Below are 10879 nucleotides of genomic sequence, written 5' to 3'. Positions count from 1 at the left end.
TGACCTTTTCATTAGGAAATTTTTTTTAGTATCAGTGTAAATTACAAATGCATAAGAAAATGGAAGTGTATCTGTACTTAAAAGAAATAAGAAATCTTTAATATAACAAAGTCATAGTCATGTACCTTATACTAAAATACTGTTTTGTTCTTTGGATTTAAACCATTTTTTTCTCACATGAAATTTTAGAGATTTTATCAGTGAGTAGTTTCAAATTAGAATACCATCTTACATTCACTCCTATTCCAGAGCATTTTCCTTTTATTGAAATTTGTTCTTGAGTGTTGGATAAGAATAACTACAGACTGTTAAGATGCATTCAATTAAGTATCTGCATTATCAGTCCAATGATGTCTGTAGATGCAATCTTAGCTGCAGCAAATATCCTTTTCTTCAATGCTATGGATGGACTCCTGGCATTATGTTAGTTATTCCTATGCCATCACAGACTAGCTCTATAGCCAATATATCGCCTTCTTTTATCAGCTTTTTTTTTCTGTTTATAATGTGCATTCTATATCTAAATGAATGAAAGCAATTCTCTTGCTTACACTATGTTATAATATTTTAATTTCTACTACTTATTACCACTCAATTGCTTTCTCAAGTTTAAAACGTAAATCAAATGTATAATTTAAAAGATATTAAATGTGATAAAGTTTCTAAGCAGAAGTGAGATCATTTTCTTTGTTTAATTACAAAACAATATTGTGTTTAGTGAACTATTTATGAAGACAAATAAATCTATTTGTACATGTTTGGAAAGCAGAAGATGAAATCAGAAAAGGAAGATCTTTAAACCAGGGGAAAGAGGTGCTTTTTGTTTGTTTGCTTTGAAATATCTGGAAGAGTTCCAACCAAGGGAAAATACAGACTAATGGCAGCTGTAACCTTCTTATTGAATCAATAAACTGATTGGTCGTTAACCTGACATATCAAGTATTCACTGCCTTACTAGCAAATCCATAGAAAATAGTTTATGTGTGTGTGAGTGTACTTTTTATACTATGGTTTCATCTAGGGCAAAGGAGCAGTATCCTTCATAGGGCTTGTAACATTGGTGCAGCTAATACAGTTAATGCTTCTCTTGAACAAAGTGCAAGTTGATGGTTGCAGGAAAAACAAGGGGAGGGAGGAAATTCCAAATGGGGCACCGTTCTGTGGTGGAACCACTAGACAAAGTGATCAATGCAAGGACTGGTGGTAGATGGTAGGTAAAATATGGATGATGAGAGGATGAAAGATTCTAAAGTATTTGTGTGAAGGTATGACGTATGTTCTGCTATCTCTGAAGAGTAGAGGCTACTGGAGTACCAATGAAAAAAAAGACAAAACAGAGATGGGGACTGCATATCTGTCAATCTATCAGATGACCTTCTGGGGAATTTTAGTTCAGATTGTTTAAAGTTTAGTAACAGTGCTGTCCTAGAAGTGGCAGCAGTATTTCATTTGAGCTTTGCATGATGAGAGCAGCTGTTGGGGGCTGAAACTTTTTCTAATACCAAATATAAAGGTGTGTGTGTGTGTTTGCATGTGTTCTAAGATGTAACTAAAATGTTTGTGATTAGGAAGAGCAATGGACTAGCACTCTGTTCATTGCGGGAATATATATGCCACACAATGCAGAGATTTGGCTTTATGAGTCTATGGCTCAGGAAGAAATTTTGATCCTTTTTGTTATATATATATATATATATATATATATATATATATATATATATATATATGTATGTATGTATGTTTGTATGTATGCATGTACGTATGTATGTATGTATGTATGTATATATGTATGTATAGCGATCTATCTATATGTATACATGCATATACACATGTGTATATATATTTATATCATCATCATCATCATCGTTTAACGTCCGCTTTCCATGCTGGCATGGGTTGGACGATTTGACTGAGAACTGTTGAACCAGATGGCTGCACCAGGCTCCAATCTGATCTGGCAGAGTTTCTGTATATATATGATGGATTGTCTTGTGAACAACAATTGAGGGGGTTCAGTAAAATAAAGCGGTAAACCATATTCTATGGACACAAATATATCTCTTGAGGCCTGCTGGTGCCTTGCAACTTTTTGGCAAATAGAACAAGTTGAGGACTCAGTTTACTTGAATGCTTGTGGATCATTTACTATGTGTTTTCTTGGATGGATGGCAAGACCTGCATTGCCTTGTGCAACAAAACCACAATGACACATATCTATCTGCCTGTATGTGTGTCTAGATAGATAAATAGATAGATAGGTAGATAGATAGATAGATAGATAAATAGATGGATAGATAGATAGATAGATAGATAGATAGATAAATAGATGGATAGATAGATAGATACATGTGTGTGTGTGTGTGTGTGTGTGTGTGTGTGTGTGTGTGTGTGTGTGTGTGTGTGTGTAAGTGTGTGTGTGTGTGTGTAAGTGTGTGTATGTGTGTGTATATATACAGTTATACACGTAATATGCAGATGTGTAGCTGTGTGACCAAACACTTATTTTTGGATTCTCATTTTTATAATGCTGGTAAAGTGAAAATAAAACTAATTAAAAATTTTTCATAGAGATATATGGCCAGACACTATAGGGTTTTTGCAATAATCTAAATATATCACTAAATTGAAGCCAATATTATAATAATTAAATAACCGATGTACAATTTGTAATGTCATGTAACTAATTACTACAGTTAGGATATATGTCTTGCATGCATTGATGAATATGTGTCTATACACACACGCACGTACACAAACACACACACACACACACACACATTTTATCTGAAATGTATAGTATTAAATATACATCACAGTTAATCTTACCAATCAGTTTCACGGAAATACAGTGGAGTGTTTGGTAACAATCCAATTGTATAACTTTACACTCATCAGAGTTAGCTGATATGGAAGGGAATATGGCCCTTTTTTTTCCCTATCTTCTATGCCTAGTTTAAATGCTATAACTCTGGAATCCTGGTTAATACTATCCTATGCCTGTGGCATAGCCCTCCTGTATGTCTGTGTAATGCCATTTTTAAGGAGCTGTGTGTAAGTGTCACTACTTACTCTATATAAATTCTTTGTCATATCGGAGGAGAATGGTTGCTTCCATACTGGCTAACCCTGATGAGCATAAAGTTATATAATCAGATTGTTACCTAACACTCCATAGTATTCTTTACACGAAACTGATTGGTAAGATTAGCGGTGTGATGAATATTTAATACTATAAATTTTGGATAATATACCCACTCTACTGACAGATATGCAGGTGCATCTTTTCCCTGACTTATGGTCTCTTAGACGACTCCTGTATATATATATATATATATATATATATATATATATGTATATATATATATATATATATATATGTGCATATATATATATATATATATATATATATATATATATATATGTATGCATGCACAAATACACGCACATACACATAAGTATATTTATATGTACGTACACATACAAACGCAAACACATACATACACTGACATGCTCAAATACATCTAAATATGGAAATATGAAGAAAATAAATTAATACTGAGTCATTACATATAATCTATGATCTGAATGGTTTTGAGCATGTTACTAAAATCTTTGAATTGTAAAGTAAGTACACACACACGCACATACATACATGCAGGCATACATGCATATATAAGTGTGTGAGTGAGTGTGTGTGTGTGTGTGTGTGTGTGTGTGTGTGTGTGTGTGTGCATGTATGTGCATATGTAAGCATTTGTGTGTTTATGTGCTTTAACATATCAGAAGAACTATTTGTGTAGTTAAAAGTGAAGGTTACACACACACGCACAAACACGCACACATACACACACACACACAAGATGAAATTGTTGCAAAAGCATTCTTTTTGGCTTAGATAACAATACTTGTTAACAGTAAGAACACCATTGCATTTTGTATACAAATATGTCTATGATATCCATACATATACATATTTGTATACAAAATGATACAAAGTATCTACAAATATTACACACACACACATATCCATATGTATATATATATGTGTGTGTGTATATATATATATATATATATATATATGTATATATATATATATATATATATATATATATATGTAGATGAAACTGCTTAAAACTGTCAATGGAGGAAGTTGGAGTATTATTCATCCTGAAGGTATATAAATGAAATCAAACAAATGCAAGAATAAAAATGTAAGTAAAACATTCCTTTCTTTCTTACTGTCTTCCTCAATAAACTAATTCTCAATAACAAATAAATAAATGAACATTTTCAAGAAAGATTTCATTATTTATTTTTCCTGCTAGGAGCTTATCTTTGCAGATAATACCCCAAGATGTAAGATAGAATCACTAAAACTAGATGGCTTTGCTGGCCAAATAGAGAATGCTACAGAAAGGAAATGAAAGTAGCTTTGTGCCAAACATTTACAAAACAAATAAGAAAACACTTTGTGTCTCAAAACTGAATTATTAGAAATCATAATTCAGGATCTTTTCCAAAAGTGGTAAAATAATCTTTCATAGAAGCTAGTTGATTTCTAAATTTAAAAAGAAATCTTTGCTGTGTTTGTCATATGAAATGATTTTAAAGAAGAGATTTCATATTACTAACTTGAATAAAAAATATATATCAGTTTAAAAATGGTTATTTTCTTCCTTTTGCATTTGTTATCTATTAATGCACATGTGTGTATGTGTGTGCATGTGTGAGCATGTGAGATTAAGCATGTGTGTATGAACATGTGACTGTGAGATTGTATGTGCAAGTATATGTGTGCATATATGTTTATATGTTTGTAAACATGTATGGATATGTCTATGTGTGTGTGTGTGTGTGTGTGCATACATGTGAGAATATGGGTACACTAGCTTGTGTGTGTGAACATATAGTACAGCATGTGTGTGGGATTGCATTTGTTGTACATGTGCATGTGCGTTTGAACACGTGTGTGTGAGACCATGTGCAAAAGAAAGCATGTATGTAGAATTTTCTGAATTTGTGTTTGTGAACATAAGTGCACATGCATGTATGTGTATGTATATGTGTGAATTCATGTGTGTATGTTTATGTTGTTTTTCTTCTATTAGTATGTGTTTCTGCATAAGTGTTGGTATGTGTATAACATGTGAGTCTGTTTGCCTGAATATCAGCCTGTCACTTTGTCTGTTCATGTTAGTGTGTGTATGTGATTGGATGTGTCCATGCATATATATATATGTGTGTGTGTGTGTGTGTATATACTATGTAAAGATGATGGAAAATATTAACTAAAATATTTTGAAAATCATTTAAAAGAAAATAGTCACTGTCCTCCAATAAGATGTAATACAAAATATAACAGTTTGCAAACATGATGAAAAGATAAAAAAAGACGTGAATACTTGTTATAATAGTAAAACATTAATTTACATTGATACCTCTCCATGGACTTACAAAGAGTTGTTGGGGAGGGTACTTTATATATACACTTAAATATATACAAAATTAGATAAGAAAATAATGAGAATGATGACAATAATTGTGGTGACGATGGTAATGATGATGATGATGATTAGGAGGAGGAAGCCCTATAAAAAATTACAGAAACAAAAGAAACATTAGAAATTGTAAAACAACAGAAATACTAATGGTTTCCTTATTCCTCAAGCTAAGTGTATCAGCTTATGTGATATAGCAGACAAAACATTCTTCTTATAACACTTATAACACTTAACTACTAAATGGCAGAGACTCTAAGTGGATTGCTAGGTTTACTAGAAATAGCAGCCAAATCTCATTCCATCCATACCCTACCTATCAAGTATGTTGAGTAGGTGTGGATCGAGAGAGATTTCAGCTGATGTTTTTGTGCAGATGCCAGTTCAACGTACTGGCATACTTCAACTTCCAGCAATTCAAGTTACATATTTTTTAACTTTATGTCAGTTTTTTTTTTAAAAAGAAATGGATGGAAAATAAAAATAAAAACTAAACCTTAACTTCAGTTGATTTATCCAACTTTATTTCTGTCTCAGCAAACATTTAAAAGCATTAAAAACAAATGAAAAGAAAACCCAAAAAAGTGAATACTGAAGTGGAAAATCAAACCAAATACATGTGAAAATATGTACAAACTATTTATTAAAACATTTTTCCTACATTAATTTGTATAAATATATGCATAGGCACAGGCTTGGCTGTGTGATAAGAAACTTGATTCCCAACCACAAATTTGGGGATTCAGTCCCACTGCTTGGCACCTTGGGCAAGTGTCTTCTATTATAGTCTTGGGATAACCAAAGCCTTGTGAGTAGATTTGGTAGATGGAAAATGAAAGAAACCGGTTGTATATATGTATATATGTATATATCTATATGTGTGTGTCTTTATGGCTGTATTTGCACCCCGCACCACCACCACTACATCGCTTGACAACTGGTGCTGGTGTGTTTATAACCCCATAACTTAGTGGTTCGGCAAAAAGAGGCCAATAAAATAAGTGCCAGGCTTTTAAAAAACATAAGTCCTGGGGTCGATATATTTGACTAAAAATTCCCCAAGATGGTGCCCCAGCATGGCCGCAGTCTAATGACTGAAACAAGTGAAAGATAAAAGATAAAAGATATTGCTGGTATAGCTGGGTGCAGGTATGACAGTGTGGCTAAAATGTTTGTTTTGCAACTCATGTGGTTTTGAATTCACTATGAGGCACCTTGTCCATGTGTCTTTTACTCTTAGCTCTGGACTAACCTAAGCCTTGTTAGTGAATTTAGTGGATTGAAATTGAAAAGAAGCTTGCTTTCATTGTACACTTCTTTGATTGTTATTTTCACTATTCATATTTCTACACATTTTTCAGGGATGTGAGTTTGCTTATCTGACTCTGAGTATTACTTGCTTGTTTGTCTTCTCTTTGTCTCATAATCTTACTTATGATATTTATGAGAATTGATCTAGTTACCTGTTTCACTGTCTATTTGTTGGTCTATGTACATTACATATAAGGTTATATTACCTATGTTTAACCATGGGCATATTATGCTCATAAATTATAGGTAAAGACAAGGATAAACATGAATTTGTATATATATATATATATATATATATATATGCTAAAAATCATATCATTGACAATACCATACAACATTGGAAGCAGAAACAGTTGTTAGATGGGATCCAGTCTATTTGTATTGAATTAATGAATAATAATTAACGTAAGTCAGTTGTTGTTCACAAATATTTCTCCATTTTCTATTTTATATATATATATATAAATATACACATACACACATATGTATATACATATACAGGGGTTGGACAAAATAATGGGAACACCTAGCATCATAGCATCATAATTCTGAAATATCTATAAAACTATCAAAAGCTTGTTTATTTTTATGTTTTTGATTTATTATTAGTGTTGCTTAATATGTCATTTATCTCATCAAATTTATCCTATGGTTGCGGAACTGTTTCCAGAGGGAAATGCAGTCTTTCAAGATTATAATGCACCAATTTACACATCTAAATTTGTTACTGAATGGCATGAGGAACATTCTAGTGAAGTTGAACATCTTATCTGGCCACCACAGTCCCCAGATCTCAATATTATGGAACATTTATGGTGCATTATAGAAAAACAAGTAAGGAGTCGATATCCTCCACCATCATCACATAAGAAATGGAGACTGTTTTAGCTGGAGAATGGACAAAAATTCCTTTGGATATAATTCAAACTTTGTACGAGTCTATACCTTGTAGAATTAAAGCTGTAATTACTGCCAAAGGTGCTCCTACCCCATATTAAACTAAATTTGTTTGAAATTTTAAGGTGTTTCTATTATTTTGTCCAACCCCTTTATATATACATATAATTGTTAAAGAGAACAACAAACATTAAGGCAAGGCAAACATCTTAAGTTGTATACAGTATTATTATTGGAAAAAAAAATTCCAGTTATAATAATGAGATGTTTGCCTTGCCTTAATGTTTGTTGTTCTCTTTAACAATTATATATCCACTGAATTGGAAATCTGCAATGGCTTCATAACTACTGTCTCAGCTATAACCTTGGAGCTCTGGTAATTCGTTACAGTACTTGCCTAACATACCTAATCATTTAGATCACCTGTGAACTTAACCCCCATACTATGGATATATGCACATATATATATATATGATGGGCTTCTTTCAGTTTCATCATCGTTTAACGTCCGCTTCCCATGCTAGCATGGGTTGGACGATTTGACTGAGGACTGGTGAACCAGATGGCTACACCAGGCTCCAGTCTGATTTGGCAGAGTTTCTACAGCTGGATGTCCTTCCTAACGGCAACCACTCCGAGAGTGTAGTGGGTATTTTTACGTGTCACCGGCCTGAAGGCCAGTCAGGAGGTACTGGCAACGGCCACGCTCGAAATGGTGTATTCCTTCTATCATATCCACTCACGAGGCTTTGGTTGGTTCAAGGTTATAATAGAAGACACTTCTCCAAGGTGCAACAGAGTAAAACTGGACCCAGAACCGTGTGGTTGAGAAGCAAACTTCTTACCACACACAGTACCTGTATTTTATTTGATTGTGTCAGTGAATGGAATGGAATTGAAGCATATTTTTCAGTGGTATTCTGAGAATATAATAAAGATCTACATTTAAAGGCAAAAATAATAAAGAAAATCGTGATGAGACAAACAAAATGAAAATGAAAAGAGAGAGTAATTTTGTGAAAGAAAAATATAGATATGAAAGAGTAAAGTACTTACGATGGAACCGATATATTTGCACTGAGGTTTAAGAAACAACGATTTCGGAGCACACCAGCCCATAACTGTACACCAATTATTCCAAAAATAAAAAATACAAAAAAACAAAGCAGAAGTACATTTCCCAACATGGGGAGTGTGTCGAGCAACAGCATTACCAATATCCGCATACCTGGAAAGCAAAGAAAAAAAGAAGAAAAAAAGAAAATAAATATGTGTAGTGGAACGTAGAGAAAACGTTTATACTAAATGCTTTGTTATTGTAATATTTTTTTAATTTTTCTTAATTCAACATGCAAGTATGTACATTTAGATAATAACATGAGTGTTTATATTGACATAGCAAGCACATTTTTTCAGATGAAATTGTACATTTTAAAACGATATTTTATATATATTCACATGAATACATATTACATATATATGTTTATATATATGTGTGTGTGTGTGTGTATATATATATATATATATATATATTGTGTATATATATATATATATATATATATATATATATATATATATATATATATATATATATTGTGTGTATATATATATATATATATATATATATATACACACACACGCATGCATACATATATATGTACACACACATGTATACACATATATATATACATATATATATATGTATTCTGTATATATATATATTGCATATATATATATATATATATATATATATATATATATATATATATATGTATATGTATGTATGTATTTGCGCATATGTGTGTCTGTGTGTATACTTATGTATGTATAGATTCAAAATAATATACTTACACATGAGTAATAAGTATGTATTTTGTTTCTCTCATCATAATTATGTGTAATCAGGAATGAATAAGTGTGTATATATGTGAGAGAGTGTGTGTATTTGCTGTACAGCTTTCGCAGATATATAACAATTAGTGTATGCATACTTAAGACTTATAGTAAATATGGTTTTGACACACAAAGAGCAACATGTATCAGTGTGTACATTTAGATATAACAAGAATATCTGAATATTATTTTAATATCACAATAACTATATTCTTGTTGTACTATATAAAATAACTAACATAAATAATCACATATACACATACACATGCACACACACACACATTGTTTGATATCACACATGTATTTATGAAGATTTATAAGAAAAGTGTATATGTGTGTGTATATATATATATATATATATATATGTATGTGTGTGTGTGTGTGTGCGTGAGTGAGTGTGTGTGTGTGCATGTGCATATATATATATATATATTTATTTATATATATATGTATGCATTTATAGACATATATTATTGGTACATGCATTTATGTAGATTGATAATAAAAGTACACACATATACATATATGTGCACATATACATACATAAATGCACAGACAGACACACATACACATGCATTGTTGGATACAATGTATATTTTTATTTAAATTTATAACAATAGTATTTCTATAACCTCATAAAACATATTGAAAATGAATAAGGAAAAACACAAATAGTTACTTAAAAATGAAGCTATATATGTCCATATAATCGCATACAATGGTAATATGTAATTCTAATGCAAAATAAAATAGGCTATACAAAGAACAATGTTAGTAAAAACACATTAAGGTTATACACACACACACATATTTATGTATATATATATAAAAAGTTATGCTTCTTAGATATCTAAATCTCTCTATATGTACAAAAATAAATATATCACTGATCTCCCTATCTTTATAAATGCTGTGTATTTATATAATAAAAAAACATAAGCATAGTAATAATAATAATAATAATAATCTTTTCTGTTATAGGCACAAGGCCTGAAATTTGGAGGAAGGAGGATAGTCGAGTACATTGAGCCCAGTGTTGAACTAGTACTTAATTTATCAATCACAAATGGCAAAGTTGACTTTGGCAGAATTTGTACTCAGAATGTGAAGATGGTTGAAATACTGCTAAGCATCTTACCTGGCATGTAAATGCTTTTGTCAACTTGCCGCTTTGATGATGATGATGATGATGAGGAGGAGGATGATGAGGATGATTATGGTAATAATAATAATGCCCTGATGCAGTACTAAGCAGTGGCTCCCATGGCGTCTGATCTTAA

At 31.7% G+C, this 10879-nt stretch overlaps 1 protein-coding gene across 6 annotated transcripts in view; it reads right to left on the bottom strand.

Annotated features, from left to right (window-relative positions):
• The window catches only part of LOC106884336 (voltage-dependent T-type calcium channel subunit alpha-1G), a 1091242-nt gene that overhangs the window by 562626 nt on the left and 517737 nt on the right, over positions 1 to 10879 (bottom strand). For all 6 annotated transcript variants that reach the window (XM_089353777.1, XM_089353782.1, XM_089353780.1 and 3 more), the window contains one exon: positions 8763 to 8934. In XM_089353777.1, coding sequence (XP_089209903.1) covers positions 8763 to 8934 — 172 coding nt within the window. The remainder of the gene's footprint in view (positions 1 to 8762; positions 8935 to 10879) is intronic.

This window comes from Octopus bimaculoides, chromosome 6, assembly GCF_046866305.1.
Source record: "Octopus bimaculoides isolate indiv1 chromosome 6, ASM4686630v1, whole genome shotgun sequence".
In the NCBI taxonomy this organism is placed as follows: domain Eukaryota; kingdom Metazoa; phylum Mollusca; class Cephalopoda; order Octopoda; family Octopodidae; genus Octopus; species Octopus bimaculoides.
The sequence above is the reverse complement of the archived record's forward strand: the minus strand, read 5'-3'. Positions and strand labels throughout refer to the sequence as shown.